Here is a 20,718-nt window from a genome sequence, read left to right as displayed (position 1 = left end):
ACAATATAACAGTAGTGGAGAACAACAGAGAAATTAAATCCAGAAGAAAAAATATGTTTTTCATCCAATTCAAACTTCGGGTCATTGTGTGCACAGACTAACTATTTAATGTACGAGTGAAGTGCCCGATGAAGAAACTGAACTGGCAGACCACACAGAGCAGCACTGAATTATGGGTATCCTGGAAGACAGTTAGAGACCTGCCATAGTGTCATAGCTGTGTGTGCTCCAGATTACAGTGATACTGTGGGTTTCTCCTTTAGTCTGTAACAATGTGGCACTTTAGATCCACTGAAATGAGGCTGTTTCTAATCTTTGGCCATATGGTGCCTGGAAGAAGAGTGGGGTGTGGGGGTGGGTGAAGCATGTAGGTCATCCTGGAACACAGAACCAACTAATCCCTGTTTCCAAACTATAGATGGACAGAAAGAATGCTTCAACCAACAGTCTGAATAATACTGAGCTCACCTCGACTCCATTAATGAGCACATTTCAGACTTCTCCTCTGAACCCCACAGTGGGTATCTCACTGGAGACTCAAATGAAGAATAATATCAGCTGTTTTGTAAATGTTATGAACAGTTTAATTAGAAAGTAGCTTATTGATCCATCCAAGTCTTAGTGTGAGCGCCTGCAGTTTAGAGAAAAACTGTCAAATTCAAAGAATGATCCCAGACTTGATTTCAGTTCAGTTTTATTTATATGGTACCAGTTCACAACAACAGTCACTTCAAGCTGCTTCTAGCTTACTCTAAATATGCGATGTTTACTGTGAGGTATGGAGTGTTTCTGCCTGGGGCTGTGTGGTATGACGATCAAATTATACGCTGTCGTTTGTTTCGTGGTGTCACAAAATAAACTGCTTACAGCAATATGTTTTCATGGTTTGGATGGTCGACATGTGGACGCAGGCACAGAGAGTCCCAGCATGACCAGTGAAGATGAGGCAGAACCAGTTAGCTCCAAACAGAAGGACCAGTCCAAACACATTCAGGACCTTACTCCTAAACGAGGGGCTGCCTCTGTAGCATGGACACGGTTTGGTTATGAAAAGTCTGACACGGACCAGAAAACTGTACTCTGCAAATATGGCACAACGCGGCCCCACCTCCACTCAAACATGACAAACCTCTACCACCTATGCAAGAATCACGTGACAGAGCGTGGAGAGAGTTTACAGACGAGAGGGAAAACGAGCCGTCAGGTGCTCCAAATAAACCTCAAACATTAGAACAGGCTTTTCCCCGCAGCACGCCGTGTAAGAAATACAAAGAAAATGGCGGCCGTTACAGTTTCATGCATTGGTCAAAACATTCGACTCCAGGTACTCAACGCCCAGCTGAATCATTCACACAGGTCGAGCTGCCCGAGATTCACAGAACTGACAGAAAATGCACTATTTTGTGATCTATGTGGTTATCGGGAGGAGAAATATCATATACCAGGATATGAGACTGTGGTCGTATCACACAGCACCCACAGTCATATAACTGTGACTATGCACAAACCTCTAGAAATATTCCACAGTAGATGTTTGTTGTACGTTAGCTAAGAAATAAAAGAGGAATAAACCAAACAGAAGTCTGTAGGAAAATACTGTAACAACAGAAGTGGCAGCTGTGTGTAACCCATCCCTGCACCCAGCAGGGCGGCTCAGGAGGCAGAGTAGGTCATCTACAGTCAGGAAGGCTGGTGGTTTGATCCCTGGGTACTCTACAGCTACTAAATCCAAGCTGCTCCTGATTCATCCATCATAGTGTGAGAGTGTGTGCTAGCTGTACAAAGTGCTGTGAGAGCTCAGGTAGAGTAGAAAAGTGTTATATAAGAACCAGACCAGGTACCAAAGAGTCCATCTTCAGCTGTGTGACACTCACACTGGTAGAGCTCCCAGCTGATGGAGAGTAGAACTGAAGTGTCTGGGAGAGAGATAGTTTTACAGTCAAACTTTATAAGTAGCTCTTATCATGTTTACCTGGAGATGTACACCTATGCATGCAGTTTTTATGTACCAGTGACATTACTGTTATGGCTGTTTCTCAAGTCATTAGATGGGATGGGCCTGCAAGCTGATATGTAGATGTCCATTGGCGTTACCAAGATGGCTGACCAGTGTCTTTAAGGATTAATGAAACACACAGAGCAGTGAGAACAATGTGTGACTTTCCCAAGTACATAACGAGTAACCGCAGTCATCAGCACACACCTCCACACCAACAGAGATGTCTCTATGAGCTCTGAGTGGGCTTCATGTAGAGCTAAGGCTCCTTCTATAAGGTCTCTATTCTATGATCGACTTCACTTTCAGCTTCTTCCTCATTAAAAAAATTCTATTTGTAAAAATCAGTTTCCAGAGTATCACCAGCTGCTTCCTTTATCACGTTCTAATGATCACTGACATGTGCAACAGGGCTGATGTGGAGTCAGTTTACACGGGGTCAGTGTGATGTGTTTCACCAGTTTGACTGTGGGTGCTGAGCCAGCAGTCCTGTAGATGGGCAGCATCGTGCTGTGTGGAGCACTGAGCCAGAGATTATGGCGGGGGGAGGGGGGGGGGAGTGCTCCATTTAGGAGGATTTAGGTCATTACTGGAAATGTCATGTTAATGCTGTTGTTATTTAGCTGAAGTGTGTCAGCAAATGATCCTGTTCTCCTCTCAAACTTCAGTCTGAAGATTACAAACCCTTCGTAGCCTATCACACGGGCTTATTGTAGACAAATGCAGATGTGATGTCAGTACAAAGAGATACAGCTGCATTTGTCGTTGTTTTCAGGCTTCCTGTGCTCACGTACGCTGGATGCACTCAAGGATCCTGTAAATGCCCAGGAGCTGCTACGTTTCTGCACTTGCTGGAAGCAGAGCTGGTAAGGCTGTGATGATCTGGCAACTTGGCATTCAACCAGTCATTTGTTAACTGAGTCTTAAACTCCACCACTTATCTTTGTCCTTTATTAAACAAGTGAAAATGTGATCTGTTTGTTGAAGTACAAAAGCAAATGAAACCCATCCTGTATCGTTTTTGGCTTTCTGTCAGTCAATGAGGAGTCCAAGACTGTAACTGCAGTTTGTCTCTTTAAAGCATGCACCCTGTACTATACCCTCACCCCGGGACATTTAAAGTAGTTGTTCCAGCCCACGGTTCAGCTCAGGCCAGGACAGGGCAGGCACTGTTTGTGTGTACAGGAATAGTAGACACAGATGGTGCCACAAAGCCCAGCAGTTTATTTGAAGCCCAGGCTCTACATAGTCATTACAGTGTGGTCTCATGGTAGCCTGCGTTTTTGTCTATATCTGCCACAGATGTGGCTACGCTCAGCTCTAAGTGTGCACATGCAGTGTCAGCCCAGATTCCTCGGGAGCAGTTTGTTGTGAATGGGCCCCTGAAGATCCTGCTGGCTGAGCTGGTTTCTGACTTCAGCCAGTTTAACTGAAGATTTGATCACCCAGGTCACTGTGTGTGAAATATCACAATCATTTCATTGCTGTTGATCTCGTGCATATCCTGCATCTGACCGCTAACAGCATCAAGACTCAGTCTTCAGTCATAAGATTTGAATGGCCCACATAACATGGTGAAAATCTGAACTATAAATACACACAGTCTGTTGTGAAACTTTGTATCGCTGCTCTACAAACTCTTTCTGTGAGACGATGAAGTCTGCAGATCCCTGTGCCGCAGTCACACAGGGTTGTTTTCAGCGTGTAGTACTAGTTAGTCCTAGTAACTGGGAGAGATTTCGTCCTTACTGGAAGCTTCGTTGTCAGTTCCCTCCTCTTCCTCTGCCTCTGTAAGCACAGTGGCTCTTTTGTTTTGTTAAGTTTCAGTTGTGATGACGCAGAGACGGTAACAAGGAAAACACACAGCAGACCTCTTCCTGTTTAGCTGCACAATATAAACTGATGTTCTATAACAGCCAACAACATGCATAGCTGCCTGAACAACAGTAGGCTAGCATTACTTTGAGCTGTTTATTTTATATGTACTTTGAAATGATCATGCGCAGTGCTTTTTGATTGGTTCTTTAATGGTGCTGTACATCATAAAACTCTGAGCTCTTTACCCTCCAGGATCTGTTTGGTGCACTGTTACCATGTAAAGCATCAGAGAACAGCACAGGCGTGTGCAGCAGGAATGACTGATGAGCTCCATAACTCAGGAAAAACAAACAAACATTATCTGTGTGTATTAAAGTCTGTATCACACTGTTTCTGTCTCATGCTGCAGACCCTACACCAGTCGTGTCCTGTCAGTAATGGCATCCACCCTGCTTCACATCTCTGCCACACTGTCTCTGCACTGCTCTCTCTGAGAGATGGGTTTGGGGCAGCCATCCCAGACTGGCTCCTGCTCCTACACTGATTATTGGAAGCATCAGAGTGGCGTCTGGTGAAGGACGAGGGGAGATGCCAGGATGCCTATCACTCAGGACAACGCCATAAGCATTCTGTCACTGCTGGAGGATTGGCGTGGGGCTCACAGCACGAGGTCACAGCAGGATGATGATCTAAGTCAGGACAGCTCCTCTGGCTGCACGGTACTGACCCGTCTCTCCACGTCAGATAATGCTGCATGCTCTCATTGATGTTACCTGATTCCACCTTCCATCCCAACCTCTGACTGAGAGGACATGCATACAGGCAGGATGCAAACTAGTGCCTGTTAAAGACATGGACTGACAACAGATGAGGGAAAGACAACGATACACAGAAAAGTCGTTCACTAACAGCTCTGTGGTGACCCTGGGCTGGGCAATCAGAGAGCTCGGAGACAAACACTGATGGAGAGTAAAACATGCACACTTCATTTAATTATTAAAATGTCATTCAGATAAATTCAGTTTGATTTATACAGCACCAAATCACAACAACAGTCGCACTGACAGAAAAACAACAGTGTGTCTACATTACAAACAAACAGGACTAACTATGACACATTTACCACCACAGTCTCATTAATGCCCAGACAACTCAACATTGTGCGCTTTGTTCTGGTTGCACAAATGTCATTTTTTCCATTTTTACTGAACAAAGTTTGATGGTTTTGTAGTTTCACCTAACAAGTGAAAGATCCCTGGTTTGATCCCAGAGGACACACGACTCCGTACGATTGCTTCTAAAAGCAACATCTGCTTTCATCTGGTGTAAAAAAAAAAAACCAAAAGGTGGAGTGAGACTTCATGACGTCCTCCTACGTGAGCATGCCCTCCACTTCAGTGCACACCATCAGAGGATTGTTGAGTTGTGTGTCTCTCCCAGCTGCTGTTTGTTTTTGTTTGTTACAGGTGAAGCTGTTGGTGATAGCACATGCTAGCACACACTACAGCACATTCAATGTAATATTTGAAATAAGACAAACAGAAATGAATAAACAAACAGATAAAAGATTCACATAAACAGGAGGAGCCAGTAGATCAGGGGGGTCAAACTGTAACGAGCTGAGAGCCACTTCTGGCTGAGCCACCTTAGTGTTCAACTAGAACAAAACAAACAAACAAACAAACAAACAAACACTCAAATATTTCCTAAGATGTTTTGTTTGTTTTTTAAATTTCAAATCTTGTATAAGACAAAACTGCAAACTTAGCTGAAGCCTTTCAAACAAACACACTGGTCCTCTCTGTGCACACACGTTGTGTTTGTATAGAACAGAATGAATAAGCGCACACATTAGTGTGTGACTGACACAGCCTCAGCAGGTTTGTGCTCTCTGCTCATGTCGTCTTCATATTCAGTCATTTTGTGCTTTTGATTTTCCTCCCTAACAAACAGTCACTTCAAAGACAAACTGCATCGTTTCCCCACGTCAGTGTACGGGCCGCAAGTGGCCCGCGGGCCGTGAGTTTGACACCCCTGATAGAGATACTGTATAGCTGTTCTTGCAGGAGCAAAGCGTGCTCCATGCATTCACATCACAGTTCTGCTGACAGGACAAGATTAAAAAAGAAAGAAAGAAAAATTAAAAGTGGCCTGTGAGGAACAGAATTAATGTGTATTTGTTGAAAACTTACGTGTGCACAGATGCAGGTATTTCCTGATTGGTGACTCTTCTTCTATCTGCAGCGGCTGGATCCTGACTCCTACCAGAACGGGGATGGGGAGAGTGTGTGCAGCACTGTTAGTGGTGGAGGACATGCGGAGGACACGTCCCTCTGTCTGGCTGCTATTCAGAAGTTGGTGGAGTACATTCATTTCAACTTCATGGAGGGGGACACAGCTCCATCAGCCAGCCGGGCCTCATACAGTGAGGCGTTAGATGTTGAGCTTCACACGGTTTCCCTCAGTAAGGATGAGGGGGATGCTGCGGACTTCGGCCTTAGCTTTGGAAACATCCCTATTTTTGGAGACCCAAAGGGAAGAAAGAAGGGAGGCCCGAGGAGCAGGAGGGATCAGAGCCCCATCGTGGATGTGGGCTGCATCTGGGTGACGGAGGTGAGGAAGAGGAGCCCAGCAGCTCGTTGTGGTGGGATCAAACTGAGAGATGAACTGCTGTCACTGAACGGGCAGCTAATGGTGGGAGTAGATGTCAGTGGAGCCAGGTAAGATGAATAAAACCTGATATATGAGTGAAGATCTGTGAAAAGTAAATAACACTCATTCCCTCCACAGCAAACACACTGAAGAGACAGGCAGCAGCCAGGCATTGATAATCAAATACACTTGATTAATTGATCATTAACAAGTGTGAGCAGCTCTGTCAGATTAGACGTTTTGACAGTTTGCTGCAGCGCCACAGTCTGTCCCAACAGAGTGATCAGGAGGTCAGAGCTCCACGTGGTACAAGGCTAAGGATATGGGCTTGGGCAGTTTGAAGTCCTCTCTATACCCGAGTGCTCTACAGTGATGAAGAGCACTGTGAGCACTGTATGAACTGGGCTAATGTGGCTTGTAGTCTGTAGCACTATGGTGTGGTTCCTGATGTGGCACTAGTGAAAATGAGCTGGATGAGAAACTGGAAATGTATCTGTTCAACTGGGACGTATCGTTTTCACTGGGACACGTTTCGTCACTCATCCAGGTGATTTCTTCACTCAAGACTCTTCAGTTAGGACCGACCCACCACGTGTGTGCTATGTGAACCTACAGCAGCACAGTTTGTCCTGAATGGTTGGCTGATGAAACAGAATGAATCTGTTGTCATATAAGAATGACCTGCAAGCCTCTCATTCTTTAAAGGGACAGTGTGTACCACAGTTTGCAGCTACCTATCTATTTTTTTTACTTTTTTCTGTTTTTATTTTTTTAGAAATATCCTGTCTCAGAGTGACGCTGAAAAACTAGTTCATGCATTTATTACTTCCAGGCTGGACTACTGTAGTTCATTATTATCAGGAAGTCCTAAAAACTCCCTGAAAAGCCTTCAGTTAATCCAAAATGCTGCAGCAAGAGTCCTGACAGGGACTAGAAAGAGAGAGCAGATTTCTCCTGTATTGGCTTCCCTTCACTGGCTTCCTGTTAAATCCAGAATTCAAAATCCTGCTCCTCACATACAAGGTCTTAAATAATCAGGCCCCATCTTATCTTAATGACCTTGTAGTACCATATCACCCTATTAGAGCACTTCGCTCTCACACTGCAGGCTTACTTGTTGTTCCTAGAGTATTTAAAAGTAGAATGGGAGGCAGAGCCTTCAGTTTTCAGGCCCCTCTTCTGTGGAACCAGCTTCCAGTTTGAATTCAGGAGACAGACACTATCTCTACTTTCAAGATTAGGCTTCAAACTTTCCTTTTTGCTAAAGCATATATAATTATTTAAGTTTAATAATTATTTATTTTTAATATATCTGTTAAACATGTTTTTAATATGTGTATTTTTCTTTGTAATTTCAAGTTACACTTACAAATATTTGTTGGTATACAGGCTGGACTAACCGGTTATCTCTATTTTCTCTGTATTGTAAAATTACAAAACTGGAAAGTAGTAAAGTGGGACTCGAGCTACATGTGCTGTTTAGCTCCAAGACCAGCTAGAGAGCAGCCAACCAGAGAGCCTCAAAAATGTCCTTCAGCTCAGGAGTGTGTCCACAGTTACAGTCCAAATAACAGCAGCAGTTACTGCCTCCTGTCAGACCAAAGGATAGTCCTGCTGTGTTTGGAGTGCAGTCTCCATAAATTGCATACATTTGGGCACCCCAACAGAAAAATAACATCAATATTTAGTAGATCCTCCTTTTGCAGAAATAACAGCCTCCAACACTTCCTATAGCTTCCAATGAGAGTCTGGATTCTCGTTGAAGGTATTTTGGACCATTCTTCTTTACAAAACATCTCCAGTTCAGTCTGGTTTGATGGTTTCACACCACAGATTTTCAATAATATTCAGGTCTGGGGACTGAGATGTTCCAGAACGTTGTACTTGTTCCTCTGCATGAATGCCTTAGTAGACTTTGAGCAGTGTTTGGGGTCGTTGACTTGTTGAAAGATCCAGCCCTGGCACAACTTCAACTTTGCCACTGATTCTTGAACATTGGTCTCCAGAATCTGCTGATACTGAGTAGAATCCATGTGACCCTCAACTTTAACAAGATTCCCAGTCCCTGCACTGGCCACACAGCCCCACAGCGTGATGGAACCACCACCACAGTTTACTGTGGGTAGCAGGTGTTTCTCTTGGAACGCTGTGTTCTGTTTCCACCATGCACATCACCTCTTGTTATGTCCAAATAACTCAATGTTAGTTTCATCAGTCCACAGCACCTTATTCCAGAATGAAGCTGGCTTGTCCAAATGTGCTTTAGCAAACCTCAAGCGACTCTGTTTGTGGCATGTACACAGAAAAGGCTTCTTCTGCATCACTCTCGCATACAGCATCTCCTTGCGCAAACTGCGCTGAATAGTTGAACAATGCACAGTGACACCATCTGCAGCAAGATGATGTTACAAGTCTTTGGAGCTGGTCTGTGGGTTGACTGTGACTGTTCTCACCATCCTTCGCCTCTGCTTATCTAAGATTTTCCTTGACCTGTCACTTCCGGCCTTAACCAGAACTGTGCCAAATACCCTTCTCATGACTGGATTCACCTGTGTATGTAGGTCAAGGGTCAATGAGCTTACCAAACAAATTTTATGTTTCAATAATTAGTGCTAAAGCTATTCAAATCCATAAAACAACAAGGGTGCCCAAATTTATGCACCTGCCTAATTTAGTTTAAGTAACTATTGCACACTTTCTGTGAATCCTATAAACTTCATTTCACTTCTCAAATATCATTGTGTTTGTCTGCTATATGATATATTTAAATGACATTGCTGATCCAAACTACCAATGATTTATGAAGGAAAAGCATGAAAATTATCAGGGGTGTCCAAACGTTTGCATACCACTGTAAACTAGATCTGTGATGAAGCACGCCATGCTTTTTCAGCTACAGTAAATACAGTTTGAGTACTCACCAGTACTACAGAGTCTGTGCAGAGACATTCAGAGTGAAGTGAAGACCCACAACTGCTTTTCACAGGGAAAATATCAACATCTGTAAAATATCAAAATGATTTCTTAACTCTGAAAATAAGCAGACGTGAAACATGAAAGAAATAAAGTGATTTTATGCACGTTTATGCAGCTAATACACAGAAAATATGGGCAAATATGAATTTAAAAAAATTAATGTTTGAAAATAATTCAGTTGTTTTTTTCTTAAAGTGTAACTTTACTTCAGGTGACTGTAATGTCTAAGGCAGCTTATCAAAATGTCAACAAGTAAATTAAAATGAGTTTAATGGAACAGTTATACTCAGCGAGTACTAAAACCATGTGTAGATCAGGTCAAAGCAAACCTAAAGCTCTGAGCAGAGAAACATCCACAGACATACACACCTATCTGCTAATTAGACTTTACAGTATTATCTATAATTACAAAGATTTATCTTAGATTATCTTTAATTTTCTACATCAGTGAGATGCATAAACCAGGTGATACAACAGTGAGGACCAGGACCAACAGCAGGCGTCTCTACGGCAACAGACCTGGAACGAAAACGAAACACATGAGCTTCATAAGCATACATGTCCTTCATGTTGTGGCAGCAGACATGTTTCACTGCATTAGTGTTATAATGCTGCTGGTACCAGCTCTCACTACAGACACTGATGAAACTTTGTAATTTATTTAGGTTTGGAAAGAGGGAAACAAGCTTAACTCATATTACATTTGATTATTACGAACCTGATCATCTCATCATTACGTATCGTTAACGTTAGCTAAGTGGAGCCTTATGTTTGTTGTTCATGTTGCTCGATAACCAGTAAAAACTGGTACCTCAGTAAACACACACATATATATATATAAAGGGTCTACGGTCTTTCTCTCCGGTATTTAACTTTCAAATGGTGTTTACCTTGTAGATCTCCAGACTGCAGTAAAGTTTCCAAAGTGAGACACAAAAAGGAGGATGGTGTGGTTTTTTCCTGCTAGGGGCGGAGCTTCCAGAGAAAGCATGACTACTCATTCTGTTATACTGAACATCCTTAAACAACATATGCAACAGTTTAGATGAGAAATTAAAATGAGTCATGTTGGACGGATGCAGATGCAAATTCAACTACCCTGTTGCATTTTTTCAGTCTAGTCTGCTGCAGGACTCCCATGATGCATTGCTTGTGTTTATACACCTCTCAGTGTTTAATCATCGGTTATTGTTCATCTTTGGCTCTCGTCCACAGCGTGTCTCTGTCCTGTCTTACTCCCCTCAGCCCCAACCAATCACAGCAGATAGCCCTGCCCCTCCCTGAGTCTGGTTCTGCCGGAGGTTTCTTCCTGTTAAAAGGGAGTTTTTCCTTCCCACTGTCGCCGAAGCGCCTGGTTCATAGGGGGTCATATGATTGTTGTGTTTTTTCTATGTTATTGTAGGGTCTTACTATATAAAGCGCCTTGAGGCGACTGTTGTGATTTGGTGCTGAATTGAATTACTCCTGTCAGTTCAAACGCATAATCCTGGGTATGAAGGCTGATGTAGGACAAACAACTGTGGCCACTAATCATCTGTAAAATACACATGTGCAAATGTTAAATGGTCATATATAGTTTGAAAGAGCTATTTGTGATCCTTACAAGCAGTGTAATATGTGTGTAGCCGGTCTCTAATCATATACATAAAACATGATTACGCAGAGCGGTGAAGTCCTTCTCGGCCACTGTATTTAAGATGGCAACATGATGGCTTTATTGAAGTTTATGAGAACGTATCAGTTTGTTTGGAGATGTAATTACACACTCATGTGTGTGTTTGAGTTCAGTATTCTTGTTTCTTTACTTATTACTTACGTACCTTTCCCCACGGTCAGCAAGAAGGAACTAAGAAGTAAAAGCTGAATGTTAGACAGAAGTGTGTGAGTGAGCTCTCTGAGTGCTGAAGTAGTCACTAGATACACGAATCAGTCCATTTACCAGTGTTTAGTCTACAGAGTAACCACGCTGATGATTAATGTCCACTTCAGCCCCTGATACATGTGTGCATCACAGATTATTACTGTGGATTGGTGATTACACATATCTGTGTTTATTGCATGTGTTTTGGTCTCTTCACCTCTGTACGCTGGTCTACCTGATACGGGGTGAAATGGCCGACATAACTGTATTTAGTTTCAGTTAAAAGGACTCCTGGTCATTTGTTTTGTAAAGCTGATCTTTTGCAGATGCTTTTCACCTGATACAGAGTGCAGAGTTACCCATGAAGCTGCAATAGCCACAATAAGATGGGACACAGGTCAGGTTTAAATATATAAATCCTCTAAAGCTCTCTGTCACTGTGTTTTGGCACAAAGTGCTTCAAACTGTGACTGGAAAGTACAGTGTAATCATTTGTTTTGCAGTGGCTCTCTATCTTTTGCTCAGTTCATGGCCATTACATCAAACTTCTGTCACGCTGAGGTTAAGTCATGCTTCTGCTGTAGATCTAAAATATACGCCCACACTTTTGGTGGGCTTAAAAGTCAATGTTTTGTAATGTTACCTTCATTTTTCTTAGCAAATGATTTTTTCTGCCTTACAGAGATCTGCTGGTTACAGCATGATGACTTTTCATCTGTTTTCAGTTCATCCATCCATCCATATTCTTCTGCTTATGCAGGGCTAGGTCACAGGGGCAACTCCTCTAGCGTATCCGGGGGAACACCAAGGCCCCGGGGCCTCCTCCCGATGGGACATGCCTGGAACGCCTCACCCAGGAGGCATCCTTGTCAGAAGCCCTAACTATCTTAACTGGCTCCTTTCGATGTGGAGGAGCAGCGGCTCTACTCTGAGCCCCTCCTGAATGGCCGAACTTCTCACCCTATCTCTAAGGGAGAGGCCAGCCACCCTTCGGAGGAAGCTCATTTCCGCCGCTTGTATCCACGATCTCGTTCTTTGGGTCACTACCCACAGCTTGTGACCATAGGTGAGGGCAGGGACGTAGATCGACCGCTAAATTGAGAGCTTCGCTTTTACACTCAGCTCTCTCCTCACCAAGATGGATGGTACAGCATCTGTATCTGTGAGAGACCAACAGACCTATCTGTGGATGCCCTGCTGCCTTCTCCCCTCACTCATGACAAAACAAGACCCCGACATACTTAAACTCCTCCACTTGGGGCAGTAACTCGACCCTGACCGGGAGTGGGCACTCAACCCTTTTCCGGCTGAGGGCCATGGGCTCAGACTTGGAGGTGCTGATTCCCATTCCACTTCATACTCGGCTGTGCTCCACCTGATGAAACCAACAGAACGACAAGCAACCCAACCCAAGTGGAAGCCTTCATTATGCTGTGAACCACAGAGTAGAATAAACTAAAGGGTCAGATGCATCTGTGAGGTCCAGTGTCAGGTCTTTGATGGATTTCTTTTCCTAATTCAAAAATACTATTTCATCCCAAACTGTCAAACTGTTATCTTTGGCATTTTGCATAAAATGAACAAAAAAAATGTCAACCAGTTATGTGTGTTTGTGACGAGTGCTTGTAACAAAGATTTAAAACAATTTAAAATAGTTGTTATTAATTTGTCTGTTATGTGTAGACAAACACTGGTTCATTCCTTGAGTCAGGAGCCTTTTTATGTTTTAATGAGGAAGGCATGTCGGTGTGAGAACTGGTGTTTTGAAACTTATGCACATTAATATATTTCAGTGAATATAAACACAAATCAAGCATTTTATTGGTACAAAAGAAGTATCAAGTGTAGAAATACTGACCTAAGTGTAAAGACTGTACTTCTTCCGCCTTTATTTTATGACACCATTATCTTACTTCATCTTTTCTTTGCCTTATTCACAGTTACCTGACTGACCAGTGCTGGAATGGAGGCTGTATTTACCTGATACTGCTGCGGCGAGTCAAGCGAAAGGCTCCTCTTCCTCCCCGTGATGCAGCTGAAAGTGTTTGTATCCCACTCACCAGTGACAACTGTGAAGACCAGCATCACAGCAAAGCTGAGTCCTCCGACAGCTCTGCAAATTACAGACGCACACGTAAATTTGGAGTGATATCACGCTCATCCTTCAACCAAGAGGACAGGCAGCGTACGAGCTCAGAAGTCCGGAGGTCTTATCATGACTACAGTTCTCATCCTGAGAATATAGAAACTCGTCCTGCAGATAACTCAGCTCACATCCCCACACCTTCTAAGGAAAGCCCAGACCGCTGTTCTCAGGTCAGAGCTGCTCCCCAGCGTCACCGCGGTGGCGAGGCTGCCCCCCTGCCACTAAGGTGTTACAGTCAGCTGCTAGAGTTCAAAATGGATTCTTTCTGCAGTGAATATTTATGCCAGGTGAGACAAATCGGATCAATACACGTCTGTTACAAGCTTCCAACATGTTTTACTCAGTAACTGTTTCAATGAGAAGCAAATAAAATCTAATGTGGTGCAGTTGTTGATAGGTTCATCTAGCATAAAGCCATTGCTGGAACGCCAAGACAATTCTACTACAGTGGCAAAAGCAAGACGCAAGTCACCAGAGCTCTTTGTGTGATCTCGTACACGAGGGAGACGCCTGAGACAAGCGCTGATCCTGACGCTCGAACCCCGGTCACTCTCAGTTAGCTCCTCCGCAGCACTGCTCTTTATTGTGGTTACATGAATATGCATAGGTTCATTAACATATGACGTCTTACACAGGCATACATGTGAACAAGGAGTACCTGGTCTGTGTGTCGTGTGGGTAGGTGTGTGTGTGTGTGTATCAAGATATGACCCTGTGAACGCCTCCTTAAAAAGCCGGTACCAGGAGTCCAGCGGTCCACCTAAACAAAAGGCTCTTATACTAAAACAGATACAGAGTAGGTGTCCTCCTATACTGTAAATCAGGAAGAGAAGGTACGACCTCTCATGAAAAATCATGCATGCATAAAACAGTACCATGTTGTCAAACACATCCCCCAAATAGTTACAAAAATGTGCTCCTTCATTTATGTTTCTTTCAGTCTGTGTTTGATAGATATTGTTTAATATGTCATTTCTGTGTGTTAGACTATGACACTGTCAGCTAAGCATTTTTATATTTTTGCTGCACTAAAAAGAAATGCCACTGACTCAGGTCGTATAGCCACTAAAGCGTAGTGAAGACTTTGTACATGCGGATTAATGTGCGAGAAAGTGGCTTCATTGTGGGAGCTAGAAAGTTTTATATCGATAGAACTTGTTCAAACAGAGCATAACTCACGGAGTTTTCTCACTGATTTAAGGATTTGTGGCCTGATGTTCTAACCAAACTCCAAACACTTTGAAATAAAGAAACACACTTTTAGCCTTGCGAGGTCCTATGAAAGTTGATCAAATGTAGCAATACTTGAAATACAGTAATTGCAATTCCAATAACTGCTGCCAGAATTTTGACCAATATGCTTTGATTTCAGAACTGAGTCATGTTTAGCGATGGAAGAGGACTCCAGATCTAGACTCATAGACAAGCAAAGATGTAATGAACATTTTAACCATGGTGGCACTAGCTCAACCAGCCTAGCTTTTTCAAAGGATAATTTCTCATACACAACTTTTATGTACTTGGGGGAGATTTGCAGAAGGGTCCTACCAGTGGCTGGACAAATCTGGACTGAAAGACAGCACAGAGGCACTAATCATGGCAGCACAGGAACAAGCTCTGAGCACAAGATCCATAGAGGCTGGGGTCTATCACACCAGGCAAGACCCCAGGTGCAGGCTGTGATGCCCCTGAGACAATCCAGCACATAACAGCAGGGTGCAAGATGCCAGCAGGCAGGGCATACATGGAACGCCATAACCAAGTGGCCGGCATAGTTTACAGAAACATCTGTGCCGAGTATGGCCTGGAAGTTCCGAGGTCAAAATGGGAGACGCCCCCAAGGGTGATGGAGAATGACCGAGCTAAGATCCTGTGGGACTTCCAGATACAGACGGACAAAATGGTGGTGGCTAACCAACCGGATATAGTGGTGGTGGACAAACAGAAGAAGACAGCCGTAGTGATCGATGTAGCGGTTCCCAATGACAGCAACATCAGGAAGAAGGAACACGAGAAGCTGGAGAAATACCAAGGGCTCAGAGAAGAGCTCGAGAGGATGTGGAGGGTGAAGGTAATGGTGGTCCCCGTGGTAATCGGAGCACTAGGTGCGGTGACTCCCAAGCTAGGCGAGTGGCTCCAGCAGATCCCTGGAACAACATCGGAGATCTGTGTCCAGAAGAGCGCAGTCCTGGGAACAGCTAAGATACTGCGCAGGACCCTCAAGCTCCCAGGTCTCTGGTAGAGGACCCGAGCTTGAAGGATAAACCGCCCACAGGGGCGAGATGGGAATTTTTATATATATTGTTTTAAATATATCGTAATCCTAATATATCTCTTTTATTTTGATCCATGTGTACCATGGGGCATTTTCGAAACACATGCTGTTGTCATTTTGTTTTTTTGTCTTGCTCGCACTCCTAACTTACTTACTGGTGTGTAGGCCCCAAACTTTTGCACACTGCTGTCTGGTGCTCCTCCTACGCAGTCAGTGTCAACCTAACCTGAGATGGCTCTAACTCAGTTCCAACATGATTGGTTTGGTGCTGCACTGTTGTCATTGGGCTTTCGTGTTGTCTGTTAAAACATGGATGGGATGAGCTTGATCGACTTTGTATTAACCATGTTTTATATTGCTATTAAGGAAAGTGTTTTGCATAATAATAACTTTTATAATTTTATCACCTAACTCTACTAGCAGTTGTGTCAGAACATGCTTTTTTATGCTATAAGTTAATGTAACACATGACTTTATATACATTGTCAATGTGGAGCAACCAACCAGCAGGGCAGAAAATATAGTCGTTTGCAGGGGAAGAGCTGGTGTTTTTTTGGTGATTTATCAATAGTCCCTCAATGGACCTTAATTAACCACATGATTGCATATGACCAGCTGGTTCATGTTGTACATAAGTATGATTGAGTATGATGTAAGTTAGTCCATATTTAATTAAAGATTTCCAAGGAAAGCAAGAGAGTAATGGCATAGCAGTTTAACATGTAGGTCAGTGTTGTGAGAAACAACTGGTATGTCATTCCTGTATATCATGCAAAATATCTGTAGCTAGCTTATTTTTGCCCCTGTTTTCTACATAATTCATGTTTTTGCACATTACTGATTATATATCTAGTATGTAGTAACATTTATATCTGACTCTGTGTGATAAGTTGTTTGTTTTTCATGCGTTTTTGTAGCCCAGAGATACCAACCACATCTGGAAAATGCACATGGTGAAGGGTCAGGAGGGCCTTGGTATAAAGATCACAGGGGGGCGTGGCTCCAAGCGTTCTCCTCATGGCATCATCATTACACATATAGAGGAGGGAGGTGCCATTTACAGGTGCAGTTAGGAAGGAAAAATGTATAAAATACATGGTTTAGTTTATATTTGTTGACCTCTTTCCAACCCCCCTTCTGTGTGTGTGTGTGTGTCTGTTTTACAGGGATGGGCGTCTTCATGCTGGTGATGAGTTACTGATGATTAATAATCAGTCTTTGGTGGGTCTTACTCATCAGGAGGCTGTTGCTATCCTCCGCTCTGCTACAGGTCTGGTCCAGCTGGTGGTTGCCAGCAGGGTAAGTGCACGAACACTGAGTAGAGGAGGAGAACCCAAACACAGACACTGGAGGCGTGAGTGAGTTTGAACAGAAAGTGAGCCATTTATTGAGGCTAGAACGCTAACATAAATAAAAGGCAAAACGTGAAACCGAGACTAAACTAACTGATTAATGCTTCAGTCTTAAATATGATCAACCTATCTCTAATAATCAGCTATGTACCACAGGCCTTCAAGCTGGCTGTAGTTAAACCTTTACTTAAAAAGCATCTCTAGACCCAGCAGTCTTAGCTAATTATAGGCCAATCTCCAACCTTCCTTTCATATCAAACATCCTTGAAAGAGTAGTTGTCAAACAGCTAACAGATCATCTGCAGAGGAATGGCTTATTTGAAGAGTTTCAGTCAGGTTTCAGAGCTCATCACAGCACAGAAACAGCTTTAGTGAAGGTTACAAATGATCTTCTTATGGCCTCTGACAGTGGACTCATCTCTGTGCTTGTCCTGTTAGACCTCAGTGCAGCGTTCGATACTGTCGACCATAATATCCTATTAGAGCGATTAGAGCATGCTGTAGGTATTACAGGTACTGCACTGCAGTGGTTTGTATCATATCTATCTAATAGACTCCAATTTGTTCATGTAAATGGAGAGTCCTCTTCACACACTGAGGTTAATTATGGTGTTCCACAGGGTTCAGTGCTAGGACCAATTCTGCATCCTCCACAATCAGCCATCTTAAGTTTGTTTGTACTTATGTACTAGCTTTAGGCAGTCCTTGCCAAAGTGGGTTAAAATGTTTTGATGCATGCTCAATCATCCAGGTAAGGAAATCCGAAACGGAAAAGGAAATTTCAGGGGCCCAGATTTAAGCCCTGTGGGAGTGTCCCCCCGAAGAGGGACATGGACCCCCTAATGATCCTCTACCCGAAACCTTGGCTGATTGTGACCTACACCCGTTTTCACACCTTGGCTCATGTGATTAGGTAGAGGATCATTAGGGGTCCTTTGTCCCTCTTGGGGGGACACTCCCACAGAGCTTAAATCTGGGACTCTCCATCATTTGACCCTAGAACTGAAGAAGCTTCTCGGATGAAACGTCTTCAAGCAACTTAAAGAAGTCCAGACGCTTTTCTTTCCAAGCTCCTTAAACTAGTATGACAGTAGTAGGCTGCATTTTTGAAGGTTTTGTAAAAAATATGGTTTGCAGGTACACATTCATTGTTGTCCTTGCAGGAGGATTCAGACGTTGGCTTTGATCCTTTTCCATCCGCCAGTCTGCCAGACCTTGTCAGCACCTGCAGCTCCACTTCATCCCTGTCCCAGGCTGCTCACACCAAGACTTCCAACAGTAGCACCAGTCTGCACAAGTCCTACATGGTACAAATAGATAATATGTAAACTGAGACAAATCGTTTTTTGACCTCTTGCTGAATTTGAAAGTTTGCTCACTTAGAATAAAAAGTTTTATGGTAGTTTCATTTTCACTGTGAGGGAGAATATCAACCAAAATCCAGGAGAACACATTATATAAAACTTATAAATTGATTTGAATGTCACTGAGTCAGTTAGTATTGACTCCAGTAGTCAATGCTACCAGAGTCAAATGTTACAGCAGCTCATGAGTGAATGAACATGATATAATAAAAGTACTTTTTGAAGTACATTTGTCCAAACACTTCCATGTAGGGTCAGGGCTTCCACCTCAGCATGCAGTCAGTTCTACAGAGTCGTGCTAATGACCTGCTAATTGTATTCAGGTGTGTTGCAGCAGGGACACATGGAAAAGTTTCAGGACAGCGGCCCTCGAGGACTGGAGTTTGACAGCTGTGGTTTAGAGGGGTTCTTTCGACAGCACATGTCCAAGATACACGATCATAATTATAATATTTCTGTCTGAGTCAAAATTGAACTGAATTAAATCAGGACCTTGAGAATCAGAAGTGAAACCCCAAATATAACAGTAAAATTAAACACTGCTGCAAAAAAGATGAAATTAGTGTCGCACAAAAATCATTAATCTGGTGATTTAGCACGCAGTGAGTGCGCTCGGTGCTGCTTTTAATATCTGTGGTGACGGCTGCACTTTACAGTGTTAAATCTTTGAACTGAAGTGTTAGAGCATTGAGTGTTACTGTCCCACAGTCTAATAACAGAAACACAGAAATAGCTTTAGTTTTTTTGGCAGATCAGTAAAATGTATTTTACTGTCTGAACAAATATTTGTTGTGTGTTCTTTGGTAAGTGCCAAAGAAGTATCAGATGTTCATAGCTGCTTACAAAGAGAGTGTGCGTGTCCTTGCAGGTTGATAGCCTGGAGAAATTAGAAGAGCAAAGTCAGGAGGAAACAGCCCAAAGGTCCTGCTGCAGCCCCACAGCCACGAAGCCGTGCAGCCGACCCCAGGGTTAGTGTTTCACAGAAACAGACTGTTCAGTAACAACAACATGGTTATTACAAAGGAAACTATGCACCTGTTTTTGACATAACCATAGCTGGGTCATTTTCATGTCAAAGATTTGAAATGTTTCTCTTGACTTAGGAGGGAGCACTCGCCTGGAATCAGTGGGTGAGGATGATGAACTGTTTGTGGCTAATGGGATGAGCTGCTTTGAAATGGTGGAGAAGCCTGGCCGACGTAAACACTCGCTACCTCAACAGCTGGACCCGTCTGGAGTGAGACAGGTCAGTCAGTGTCACAGGTTCTTTCTCCTAGTGTTAGATGAAAAATGGCATGAGCGCTTAACTGAGAAAAATAAATCAGAATGATAGCCTCTTGATGTTGTGTAGCTAGAAATACATTAACATAGACCTGTAGCATGTAACAGGAAAAAAAGGTATTTTCCTAAAGTGTGAAAATGCAAATTATGTCAGAGACTAAGTGAAAGAAGGTCTCATCACTATGTAAATAACTGTTTGGAAATGTATATGTCAGACTTTGTTTTGCTTCATTCAATTTCCAGGAATATCAGATCATTAAGAAATCAGCTCGCTCCCTGAGCACTGTTCAAGTGGAATCTCCATGGCGACTTGCACAGCCATCCATTATCTCCAGTATAGTATTAATGAAAGGCCAGGGCAAGGTAAGTGCACTCATTTGGCATGTGTACATGAATAAAGCCCAGACTTTTGTGTATAGAAGCTTTGAGCCTCTGAAAAGACCCATCTCTCTGCTGTTAATGTGTCCTCACATGATTTATTAGCATCTGCTTGTGCTGTATTTCTTCTTAATGATGTAAATAATGAAAGGGTTTTCTTACTAAAAATTACAGTATTCCTCCCACAGTTGGCACAGCCACAACAATAATGTTATAAAAAACAGATGAAGAAAATATGTAGACTATACAAAGTCACACATAAACATATATATTCATTAATTTCCCTCTCGCCCCTGCGGGCAATCTATCCTTCAAGCTCGGCTCTCTACCAGAGGCCTGGGAGCGTCCTGCTGTGCAGTATCTTTGCCCGTTTGTCCCGTTTGACCCGTTTGACCCGTTTGACCTGTTTGGCCCGTTTGGCCTGTTTGACCTGTTTGGCCCGTTTGACCCGTTTGGCCCGTTTGAGCCGTTTGGCCCGTTTGACCCGTTTGACCTGTTTGGCCTGTTTGACCCGTTTGGCCCATTTGGCCCGTTTGACCTGTCTTTCCATGATGGTTGCTTCTCCCCTTTCTCAGGTACAGCCTCAGGGTGCTGGATTTGGTGTGAAGCTCTCCATGCA

The 20,718-nt window shown here is 43.2% G+C and overlaps 1 protein-coding gene across 2 annotated transcripts in view; it reads left to right on the top strand.

Annotated features, from left to right (window-relative positions):
* The window catches only part of pdzd2 (PDZ domain containing 2), an 80,131-nt gene that overhangs the window by 11,023 nt on the left and 48,390 nt on the right, over nucleotides 1–20,718 (top strand). Inside the window, exons 2-11 of one of the 2 annotated variants that reach the window (XM_063489220.1) lie at nucleotides 2,772–2,862; nucleotides 4,224–4,533; nucleotides 6,059–6,534; nucleotides 13,244–13,736; nucleotides 16,642–16,787; nucleotides 16,891–17,023; nucleotides 18,240–18,383; nucleotides 19,309–19,408; nucleotides 19,544–19,686; nucleotides 19,965–20,084. In XM_063489220.1, the coding sequence (XP_063345290.1) occupies nucleotides 4,411–4,533; nucleotides 6,059–6,534; nucleotides 13,244–13,736; nucleotides 16,642–16,787; nucleotides 16,891–17,023; nucleotides 18,240–18,383; nucleotides 19,309–19,408; nucleotides 19,544–19,686; nucleotides 19,965–20,084 (1,878 nt within the window). In that variant the 5' untranslated portion in view covers nucleotides 2,772–2,862; nucleotides 4,224–4,410. The remainder of the gene's footprint in view (nucleotides 1–2,771; nucleotides 2,863–4,223; nucleotides 4,534–6,058; nucleotides 6,535–13,243; nucleotides 13,737–16,641; nucleotides 16,788–16,890; nucleotides 17,024–18,239; nucleotides 18,384–19,308; nucleotides 19,409–19,543; nucleotides 19,687–19,964; nucleotides 20,085–20,718) is intronic. The other variant, XM_063489221.1, reaches the window with a different exon arrangement.

This window comes from Pelmatolapia mariae, linkage group LG12 (genome assembly GCF_036321145.2).
Source record: "Pelmatolapia mariae isolate MD_Pm_ZW linkage group LG12, Pm_UMD_F_2, whole genome shotgun sequence".
In the NCBI taxonomy this organism is placed as follows: Eukaryota; Metazoa; Chordata; class Actinopteri; order Cichliformes; family Cichlidae; genus Pelmatolapia; species Pelmatolapia mariae.
This window is presented reverse-complemented; position numbering and strand designations above follow the sequence as displayed.